Source organism: Oncorhynchus nerka, linkage group LG10, assembly GCF_034236695.1.
Source record: "Oncorhynchus nerka isolate Pitt River linkage group LG10, Oner_Uvic_2.0, whole genome shotgun sequence".
NCBI lineage: Eukaryota > Metazoa > Chordata > Actinopteri > Salmoniformes > Salmonidae > Oncorhynchus > Oncorhynchus nerka.
Genome location: NC_088405.1, coordinates 79,231,999 through 79,244,085, shown reverse-complemented (window position 1 = coordinate 79,244,085; position 12,087 = coordinate 79,231,999). Strand labels below are relative to the sequence as shown.

The 12,087-nt window shown below is 38.9% G+C and overlaps 1 protein-coding gene across 4 annotated transcripts in view; it reads left to right on the top strand.

Moving 5' to 3' along the window:
• The window catches only part of LOC115136052 (unconventional myosin-VIIa-like), a 96,803-nt gene that overhangs the window by 5,773 nt on the left and 78,943 nt on the right, over positions 1-12,087 (top strand). For all 4 annotated transcript variants that reach the window (XM_029671420.2, XM_029671419.2, XM_029671418.2 and 1 more), the window contains exon 2: positions 3,066-3,134. In XM_029671420.2, coding sequence (XP_029527280.2) covers positions 3,117-3,134 — 18 coding nt within the window. In that variant the 5' untranslated portion in view covers positions 3,066-3,116. The remainder of the gene's footprint in view (positions 1-3,065; positions 3,135-12,087) is intronic.

Sequence of the window (12,087 nt, the reverse complement as noted above, 5' to 3'; positions counted from 1 at the left end):
CAGTCCCTGCCACTGAAAAACATCCCGACAACATGATGCTGCCACTACCATGCTTCACCGTAAGGATGGTGCCAGGGTTCCTCTAGACAAGATGCTTGGCATTCGGGCCAAAGAGTTCAATCTTGGTTTCATCAGACCAGAGAATCTTGTTTCTCATAGTCTGAGAATTTTTATGTGTCTTTTGGCAAACTCCAAGCGGGTTGTCATGTGCCTTTTTACTGAGGAGTGGCTTCCGTCTGGCCACTCTACCATAAAGGCCTGATTGGTGGAGTGCTGCAGAGATGGTTGTCCTTCTGGAAAGTTCTCCCATCTCCACAGAGGAACTCTAGAGCTCTGTCAGTGTGACCATTGGGTTTGTGGTCACCTCCCTGACCAAGGTCCTTCTCCCCCGATTGCTCAGCTCTAGGAAGAGTCTTGGTGGTTCTAAACTTCTTCCATTTAAGAATGATGGAGGCCACTGTGTTCTTGGGGACCTTTAATGCTGCAAAAAAACATTGGTACACTTCCCCAGATCTGTGCCTCGACACAATCCTGTCTCGGAGCTCTACAGATAATTCCTTTGACCTCATGGCTTTGTTTTTGCTCTGACATGCACTGTCAACTGTCGGACCTTATATAGACAGGTCTGTGCCTTTCCAAATAATGTCCAATCAATTGAATTTACCACAGGTGGACTCCAATCAATTGAATTTACCACAGGTGGACTCCAATCAATTGTATTTACCACAGGTGGACTCCAAGTTGTAGAAACATCTCAAGGATGATTAATTAATGGAAAAAGGATGCCCCTGAACTCCGTTTTTAGTCTCATAACGAAGGGTCTGAATACTTGTAAATAAAGTATTTCTCTTTTTAAATGTTTAATAATTTAGATTGCTGATGGGAAAAAAAGTTATCCATTTTAAAATAAGACTGTAACTTAACAAAATGTGGAAAAAGTCAAGGGGTCTGAATACTTTACGAAGGCACTGTAAGTACCTGTACAGGTAATTTTGGGTCGGCAGGTAGCCTAGTGGTTTGAGTGTTGGGCCAGTAATCGAAGGATGCTAGATCGAATCCCCGAGCTGACAAGGTAAAAACAAGGCAGTTAACCCACTGTTCCTGGGCCATCATTGTAAACAAGAATTTGTTCTTAACTGACTTGCCTAGTTAAATAAAGTTTTAAAAATAAATTGTAATTACAGTTAAATTAATGTTTCCTTATGGCACAGTTGCTTCAGTGCAATTTTAGAGACACATACAGTACTTGATGTTTAATGTATATGTTTTGTGTAACCTATACATTCTTAAGGAGTATCATTATGCGTTGCATAGATAGACCCCCCGCTCTCTCTCTCCTCATTTTCTCTTGTGCAGCTGGCTATGATCATTGTGGGCAAGTTATTTTGTAGTGGTCTCCCTAGCAGCAGCTGACACTGGGAATGACATGCCCAGAATACCCATGGTCCAAAGTCAAAGCATCTTAGAGTATGAATGCTCATTTATGATCTGGGCCTGTAACCACAAAACGTCTCAGAGTAGGAGCGCTGATCTCAGATCAGTTTAGCCTTTTAGATAATAATGAATAATATTATATGGACACATACTAGATCAGCACTCTGAGATGCTTTGTGGATAAGGCCCCAGGTCCATATAACAATTTTGATTCTGATCTAAAAGGCTAAATTGATCCTAGATGAGAACTCCTACTCTGAGATGCTTTATGAATACTGGCCCACAGCTACTGTACTTTAATCATGTCAATGTGTCTCTAGCCTGGTTCCAGATCTGGTTGCAGATCAGTTTTACATGCCAATGCACACAGGAGTTGGCTATACAGCACAAACGGATCTTAAACCAGGCAAATGTGTCTCTACATTGAATATCAAAGTAAACACTTGCATTCTGCTGCCTCATATTTATTGTAATTGATTGAAATGTATTTTTGGACAATCCACTGCAGATTGGTGTATTCGTTGATTATTTCTTTGTGGGTGTGTCATTCCTACTTTGTCAGAGCCATAGTAACTACAACTGGAGAAAGTTAGTACTTCTACTAGGGTCTTGAAAGGTTAGTCAGAGACTTTGTTGTGTGTGTGCGCATGTGTGATAGTCAGTAACGGGGGAGCTAACTGTAGTCATGGAGATTTGAAATAAGACAGCCTGATCAAACTCTCTCAGCCAGAGCTTAATTTCATTAGACCATTTACTTGTGGATTACAATGGTGGTGTGTGTTTGTTGGTTTATTGTGTGTGACGTATGTATGTGTGAGATCAGGGAACTGTCTTCATTCCAATTCTCTCCCCTTCTCCATGACGTGCACTTGGTCACTCATGGACTTAAAGTTCAAAGGTGGAAGATATATATCCCTCTAGCCCATGGAGGCAACAATACAATGCTTTTAAATCCATGATTAGGAGTGAACGAGTGCACATTTAAGAGAAGGGAAGTGAATCGGACAAGAGCACAGGTCTAAAAGCCCCTGTGCAAATCAGTCCAGAAACATCTGTAGAAGTCACAGTCTGAAATGGCACACTATTCTCTATATAATGTTCTACCTTATGGGCTCGGGCATAAGGTAATGCACTATATGGGGAATAGGGTGCCATGCCATTTCGGATATACCCACACTACACATTAGATCCAATGACAACTGCTTTGGGGGACATTCTGAATTACAGTAATGCCTTTAATCTCACAAAGTAATGGAGACTCTGACAACATGCTTATGTGTGTATCCTCACTCTCCGGGGGTAGAAATGTTTATCATTTTATACACATTAATTCCAACTAATTAAAGTGGGATTCCTCTTGGCTCAGACAGTATGAGGTCTGGTCCACCAGTCACCAATGGACTCAGCTTTAAGCCATCTGTCCAGCAAAAACCACGGTATAGAGAGAACCCCTGTGGTGAATCTTTACCATTAGTAAGACTGTGCCGGATGTTGGTCTAGTGGTCAACACAGCCGCTGCATATGCCCCCCCAACAGTGGTAGTTTGAATCCCTGTTGGGCCAGTTTCTGAGTGTGCAAATATGTCTGTTTGATATGTTCTGTATGTCTAATATGACTTTTCTCTATTCCAGAAGCCTCACATGGTGACTTCTAATGTCCTGGAATAAACCGGAAGCTGAACCATGGTCATTCTGCAACAGGTAGAATACCTTATTTCTCACTTGTTCTCTCTCTCAAACACACACACACACACACACACACACACACCCTGTGCAAGTGAGACACAATTGAAATGCTAATAAGATAGGGGCTATGGTGTGTTATCAGCTGGACCACCAGAGGACACAGTGACACGTAGCATGAGATAACATGCACCCTCATTCTCCGATCATCACCCCCCGTCACACTATCAATATATTTTCATCTGGGCCCATGGTTCTGGAGAAGCTTTGTGGGGCTTTGAAGGTCACTTCATCTGGGTTTTTAAAGGGATAGTTCATCGATTACATTTTTGGGGTTTGGAGTGGGTAGTTTAACAAAATTAAAGTGTGAATTGCAGTCACTTCTTGTCCATAGACTGATTTCAAGGTAAGGAAACAAATATATAAATATGTAAAATCTCTAAACTATCCCTTTAAGGAGTACCTCAATGTCAAGAGACTAGTCATGAATCATGCATCTCATTCCATCAGCAAGGCATCTGTGTTGTCAGACTAGTAAAGCCTCTGTAATGCCTGAGTCTAGACAGGGAGGGATAGTGACATGGACGTTTCACCTCAACCTGAATTAGAAATGGATACTTTTTTCTTGCTGAAGTTTTTGAGTGCTAACTGCATCCTTTTCTAACAAAGCTGGTACCTGGGTTTTGGGTTGTCAAAATCATTCTTATTGCACTTCAATGCACATTTGATTTAATTTACTGAATGAAACGATGATTACAATTTTCGAAAAGAAAGTTGACTCCATATAAACATGTTTTTGTGTAGAGCAAAACTCATACTTTTGACTTTTTTTGATTGGTTCAGTCCTAAATATGTTGTTGTTGTCCGGTTTATTGCATATATATGTGGTTAGGTGGTTTGTGAGAGATTGAATAACAGCACGGTCAAAGTGTGTCCAGCGTGTTATAACAAAACAAAAACAACATGGCAGCTTAACACTGGGAAGTGACAAAGCCCATTCTCTGGCTGGGCTGACTTCCTGAATCTCACCTTGATTGACAGCAAGGATTTCCAATAGGCTCCTCCTCTTATAAGGATCTGTTTACTTTGACTCCCCAACATTGGAGTAATTACTGATTTTGGCAAGGCAGGTTTATAAAGTGGCGTAGGCCTTGCTTTCACCGGTCATCATTTAGAGTCGTGATAACAGGGACAGAAGAAGGGAATGGTGCATTTTCTAAATATTCAAACATTCTTGAAACAGCACCACCTCCTCCTAGCAACAAGTGACAAGTTACATCACTTCCTATAAAGTCTGCAGTTGGACGAGGCTAAGCCTACATCAACCTAATTCCCCTTATTGGATGGACTGGCAGCCTTCAAAGTAGCCAACTTATTTCATGCATAACAATATGTGCCTTTTTTATATCGATTGAACATCACATTTTTAATTGTTTTAGGGAGTGCACAGAAAATAGTTTTAATGTAATAAAAATACTATTGTGTCAGGAGGAGTTATGAAGTGTATTAATTGTGAATTTTGCTCCACTAGTAGAATTAACATGACCTTAGACCAGACTGTAGAGTCTTTTGGCAGAGTGAGATTGTATTGCATTACTATTTTGTTTGAGAAAGAAGATGAGTAGGCGGCCAGTACGTTGCAATAAACCTTAGTGAACTATTAACATAATATATTTTCCAAAGAGTACATATAGGAGCAGTCAGCATAGCACACCAGGACGCACAACTGCAACGCATTTCGACTATTAGAGTTATCCTCAGGCAGCTGCAATTTAGGGGCCTACCTTCCTACTGCCCTCATTACTATTGTTGCAATGTAATTTAAACACATTCCTGCCAAGTTTGTACTTCAGCAAACACAAATAATGCTGGTTTGAAATGCATTTTCAATTTGCAAGTATATTGATGGCAGGTCCAGGGTGTAACGTGAGTCTTAAAAAAAATAAGCACATCACGTCCTGGACCTAATGGACAATATATTGAAATCATGTGCTTAACATATTGGAATGGCAAATGTAATGTATTCAACTAGTAAGAAAATGGTAACGCTTCATTTTATGGGGTCCTTATTACAGTGTAATTACATGTGTAATTACACTAACAAGCGTTGTCGTTAATTGTAATAACTCATAGTTAGACTGTAATAACATGTAACCGGTGGTAATTGCAGTCTGTAATTACAGAAGTGTAACAACAAATGTTTGTTACCATGCTTCTTACAAACGGGCAAGCTCCCACTAAATTCACAAATTTAGTGTTTTGGTTCTTCTCAGCACATCCAATTCAATACAAACTATCACAAGGTACTAATCTCTTGTGGACAGATGCACTGGGTGTCCCGAGATTACATAGGCTCTAATGAGTAGGCAGTCATTTTAAATAAGAATTTGTTAGGGTCTAGGCCCCTTTTTTTTCAATTTCTGCCTGAATGACATGCACAAAGTAAACTGCGTGTTGCTCAGGCCCTGAAGCCAGGATATGCATATAATTGGTACAATTGGAAAGAAAACACTTTGAAGTTTGTATAAATGTTTAAATAGTGTAGGAGAATATAACACAGTAGATATTGTAAGAGAAAATCCAAAGAAAAATCAAACAGATTCTTTTTTTTTGAGAGACCATCCTCTTAGAAATGCAAGTATAAGGTCATAATGAAAATTAGCTCCCTGTGTGCAATTCCTTTGGCTTCCACAGGGTGTCAACAGTCTATGTTTCAGGTTTGTAACTTCAAAAACGAATAAGAAATATCAGCTTTAGTACAGGGACACAGTCTTGGAAATTCGTGTTTGTGCGCGCCATGAAGTCAGGACACACCTGCTAAAATCTGTTTCCTACTTCCTTCTGTAAGAAATATTATAGTTTGCTTACATTTTAGGGTATCTGAGGAGTAAATAGAAACATATTTTCACTTGTTGAAACAAAGTTTAGGGGTAGAATTTCGGATTCCTTTTTCTGCATGTTGTACGAGTGGATTACTCAAATCAATGTCACCAACAGACTTTTTGGAATATAAAGAAGTATTTTATCTAACAAAACAACACTACGTGTTATAGCTGGGACCCTTTGGATGACAATTTAGAGGAAGTTTTTCAAAAGTAAATGAATATTTAATCGTTATTTGTGAATGTATGAAACCTGTGCCGGTGGAAAAATATTTTGATGTGGGGCGCTGTCCTCAAACAATCGCATGGTATGTTTTCACTTTAATTGCTACTATCAATCATACAGTGCAGTTGGATTAACAATAATGTAAGCCTTCAGAGGATATAAGACACTTATATCCTCTATAGGCTAGGGGGCGGTATTTTCACATCCGGATGAAAAGCATGCCCAAAGTAAACTACCTGCTACTCAGGCCCAGAAGCTAGGATATGCATATTATTAGTAGATTTGGATAGAAAACACTCTGGTTTCTAAAACTGTTTGAATGATGTCTGTGAGTTTAACATAACTTATATGGCAGGTGAAACCCCGAGGACAAACCATCCAGGAAAAAAACAATTTGAGGTCACTCTCTTTTCAATGCGAATCTAGAATTGTAAGGCCGTTGCTTGCAGTTCCTATCGCTTCCACTGGATGTCAACAGTCTTTAGAAATTGGTTGATGTTTTTCCTTTGTGTAATGAAGAAGTAGCCCTGTTCAGAACGAGGGTCGAGTGAAGTGTACTGTTTGTTAGAGGTGCGTGACCTGAAAGCACGCTCCACTTTGTTTTCGTCCGGTATTGAACGCAGTTTATGCCTTCTTAAATTTTTTGATTATTTACGTAAAAAAATACCTACAGTTGTATTAGGAAAGTTGTTTGAAATGTTTGGACAAAGATTACAGGTAACTTATGAGATATTTTGTAGTCATGTTGCGCGAGGTGGAACCGGTGTTTTTCTGGATCAAACGCACATTTTGAATATATAACGACGGAATGAATCGAACAAAAGGACCATTTGTGATGTTTATGGGACATATTGGAGTGCCAACAGAAGAAGCTCGTCAAAGGTAAGGCATGAATTATATCTTTATTTCTGAGTTTCGTGTCGCGTTGAATTATGATTGTCTGTATTTGTTTGTTGGGGTGCTATCCTCAGATAATCGCATGGTTTGCTTTCGCCGTAAAAGCCTTTTTGAAATCTGACACGTTGGCTGGATTAACAACAAGTGTAGTTGTTAATTTAATTTGAATTTGGCGCTCTGCCATTTCACCGATCCTGCATTAATGTGTACTTAGATAGTACATTACCCATCCTGACAACCTGAACCTAATTGCAAAGCTTCTGAAAGCACCATCCAAGTGAGAGAAAAAAACACACTAGTACACTACAGAGTACATGTAATATCTGCATAAGTACAATGTAATTACTAGGTGTTACACAGGATTAAGCGAGTTAAGTTAAGTGTATCTTGAGGCGTACTTAATTGTAATTGTGTACCTATAAAGTGGGTTACCCATCCTGACAATCTGATCATCAGCTAATAAAAGTGCCATCTAAGTGAGGAGATAAACACTAATACATCACAGAGTACATATCTGTAATTGTAACACAGGAGTTTGCTATTTAAAGTTGTGTAACTTTAAAGTTACCTATGAGTCATTTCAATATAATTACTAACAGCTCATTATCAAGTGGAAATAGCTACAAACAAAAGATTAGCTTTTCTTTTAGTCAACTTTATTGCAACATGTAAAAAGAACTTACACTTCTTACACAATTACAACCATTTTTATAGTTACATTAATAATCTGATTACTTAGATTAAACAAAGATATAGGCTTATTCAATAACGTAAAAATAACTATTCTAGTGCTGGTGAGTACTAGTCTAGATAGCCAATAGAAAAACGTGATTCTCTTTTTCTTCCCTTTTAACATTACAAGTAGCAATGGAAATCAACTCTGTAAGCATTTTCTCCATCCTGGAGCAGACACGGTAAGGACAAAGATTCAGCAGGAGGCAGGCAGGTAGAGGTGCAAATGAGTGTTGGATTTATTTACACAGTGCTGGTGTTTCAAAGATGACGCTGATATTTACAAATATAAATACAAAGTTCTGACTTCAAAATGTCAGCATTCAAAAGAAAAGGCCTCTCATCAAAATTCTATGCATTTTCAACCATTCCTGAACCTGAGACCAGAAACAGGCTACCTGAGGACAATACCAAAATAAATGATCTTTTGATTCAGTTTCCTCACAACAAAATCTGCAGAGCTTCAATGATTTTATGCCCCAAATATTCAACATTTTGTTGGTGGCAAGAATTCTATATAATAATTTTAGCTGAAAAGCACGAAGTCTTGAATCTTTGTTTTATATATCAACTCATACTTTTATAAATCAACTCGGTACATCAAAAATCTCTTCCCAACTATTTTGTAATCTGTGTGGCACAATTGTCAACATCCTGGTCCTCAAATGAAACTGGTATACTTTCCTATTTATACTATTTTTATTCCTCTGCCAGTTTTGATCCTTTATATTGGGCAGACAGACCAGTTCCCTAACTCCTCCCTCTGCCACCTGCCTCTTCCATTTTTGGGGTAATGCTGTATTCTTGGATTGAGCAGACCTTTCCGTACAATTCTGATAACTCCATGAAGGACATAACTCTACCATTACAATTTACAATATAATTTAAGAACAAAATACCCTTTTCAAACATCTTTCCCATAAATACAGGTATTTTATCAACCAACACATTTGAGTTCAGCCATAATATTTATTGTAATATTTGTTCTATCTTTTCAGGGGGATGAATTTGAAATTGTAGCCAGCTCTGCAATGCTTGTTTGAAAAAGATAAATACTTTGAAAAAAGTATAATTTTCAATTAATCGAAAATGAGACATGGCAATATGCACAAAGGCAAAAAGGCAATTTTTAAACAATGGATGAGCTTTTCTTAGTAATCTGCTTTTATATATAATAATCTCAACCCACCGAATTCATATTCATTATATAGATAGGCATGTTTTATTTTGTCTGGTTTAGCCTCCCAGATAAAGCAAAATATTATTTGCTCATATGATTTGAAAAACGAATCATCAGGAGTAGGCAGCACCATAAGTAAGTGAGTAAACTGAGATATGACTAAGGAGTTAATCAGGGATTTTTTTCCATAAATAGGCAGGTATTTACCTCTCCATGGTTGCAGGATCTTGTCTATTCTATTGAAATTCATTGCGGAGAGCTTATTGATATCTTTTGTGATATGAATACCGAGTATGTCTACTTCACCATCAGCCCATTTTATAGGTAAACTGCAGGGTAATGTAAATGTTGTATTTTTTAAGGATCCAATACGTAATATTGTACACTTATCATAATTAGTTTTTAGTCCAGAGAGTACAGAAAAGTTATCTAGATCTTCAATGACACATTGCAGGGATCTAGCTTGCGGACTTAATATAAAACTTGAGTCATCGGCATACATGGACACCTTTGTTTTTAAGCCTTGGATTTCTAATCCTCTAATGTTGTTATTGGATTTGATTTTAATGGCTAGCATTTCGATGGTGTCACGACTTCCACCGAAGGTGGTTCCTCTCCCTGTTCGGGCGGTGCTCGGGGGTCGGCGTTGCCGGCCTACTAGCCGTCACCAATCAGACATCTCTGCTCTCCTGCGCTTGACTCCTTCACCTACCTCTAAACACAATCACATAACAGATGGCCATAACGAATAGATATGGTGACAGTGGACACCCTTGTTTAACTCCTCTTGACAATTCAAAACTCTCTGAGAAGTATCCGTTATTTACCATGGCCTTATTTCTATTACAGCATATTGGCTGACTGCCATTCATATTTCATTCACCCAGCTCGATAGGTTTAGGCTACGAAATTATACTCAAATTTTCCCTATACCCATCATGAAGTTGCTACAACCTAGGCTACAAATGAACCTTTCTAGCGCAGGGGTTCCGCTAGCGGAAAAACATTCCCCTCGACAACATTCCGCTGAAAAGGCAGCGTGGGAAATTCAAAAATATTTTTTTGAAATATGTAACTTTCACACATTAACAAGTCCAATAAAGCAAATGAAAGATAAACATCTTGTTAATCTACCCATCGTGTCCGATTTAAAAAATGCTTTACAGCTAAAGCACAACATATGATTATGTTAGATCACCGCCAAGTTGAAAAAACACACAGCTATTTTTCCAGCCAAAGACAGGAGTCACAAAAAGCAGAAATATAGATAAAATTAATCACTAACCTTTGATGATCTTCATCAGATGACACTCATAGGACATCATGTTACACAACAAATTTATGTTTTGTTCGATAATGTGCATATTTATATCCAAATATCTCAGTTTACATTGGCGCCTTACGTGCAGTAATGTTTTGATTCCAAAACATCCGGTGATTTTGCAGAAATATTCATAATAAACATTGATAAAATATACTAGTGTTATTCACATAATTAAAGATAGACTTCTCCTTAATGCAACCGCTGTGTCAGAAAGCATAATCTGAGAACGGCGCTCAGAACCCAAAACAGCCAGAGGAATATCCGCCATTTTGGAATCAACAAAGTTAGAAACAACACCATAAATATTCACTTACCTTTGATGATCTTCATCAGAAGGCACTCCCAGGAATCCCAGTTCGACAATAAATGACTGATTTGTTCCATAAATTTCCATCATTTATGTCCAAATAGCCACTTGTTGTTAGCGTGTTCAGCCCAGTAATCCGTCTTCATGAGGCTCAAGCACTTCATCCAGACAAAAACATTCCGTTACAGTCCTTTATAAACATGTCAAACGATGTATGGAATCAATCGTTAGGATGTTTTTAACTTAAAACATCAATAATGTTCCAACCGGAGAATTTCTTTGTCTTCAGAAAAGCACTGGAACGACAGGTAACTCTGTCGGGAGCGCGCGTCATGAGACCAATGCTCTCTGCCAGACGACTGACTCAAAGAGGTCTCATGAGCCCCTCCTTTATAGTAGAATCCTCAAACCAGTTTCTCAAGATGGTTGACATCTAGTGGAAGCCCTAGGAAGTGCAACCTCATCCATATCTCAATGTCTATTCGGTAGGCCAAGCTTTGAACAACTACAAACCTTTTTGGTTTTCTCAGGTTTTCGCCTGCCATATGAGTTCTGTTATACTCACAGACATCATTCAAACAGTTTTAGAAACTTCAGAGTGTTTTCTATCAAATGGTAATAATAATATGCATATATTAGCATCTGGGACAGAGTAGGACGCAGTTCACTCTGGGCACACTATTCATCCAAAAGTGAAAATGCTGCCCCCTATCCCAAAAAGGTTCAAGTTTACAACATAGGTGCACAGGTCGAGAGGAAAGTTTTAGTAATCAAGGTGACAGACAGTGATACATTCAACACCACCTTGCACACTCTTGCCTGCATCTAGCTGACCTAGGGTGTAATCATTAGTCCAAACCGTTGCAAACAAGAGTTTCTATTGGAGAAATTCAGGTATGTTTATCCCTGTTTCATTTGCTACTGCTTAAGAAACGTTTTTCAACATAATCGGCAGAATGAATACACCCCTGATCACCCACACATAGTTCACTTTCATAGCAGCCACATACAAACAGCATGATTACTTTACTTGTTGTATAATTAATTCTAGCATCTACACGGAATCAGGAATCAAGGTAAGACCCAGAGGCAGACACATCAAATTGACAATGGTTTAATATTCCAACAGGGGCAGGCAATAGACAGTACAAGGCAGGCAGCGGTCAGTAAACCAGAGGTGGGGCAATGGTACCAGACGGCAGGCAGGCTCAGGATCAGGAAGAGTGGTCAGGTAGGCGGGCACAGAGTCAGGACAGGCAGGGGTCAAAACCAGGAGGCAAAAAAAGAGAGACTGGGAAAAGCAGGAGCTGAGAACAAAAACTCTGGTTGACTTGACAAACAAGATGAACTGGCAACGGACAAACAGAGATCACAGGTATAAATACACAGGGGATAATGGGGAAGATGGGCGACTCCTGGAGGG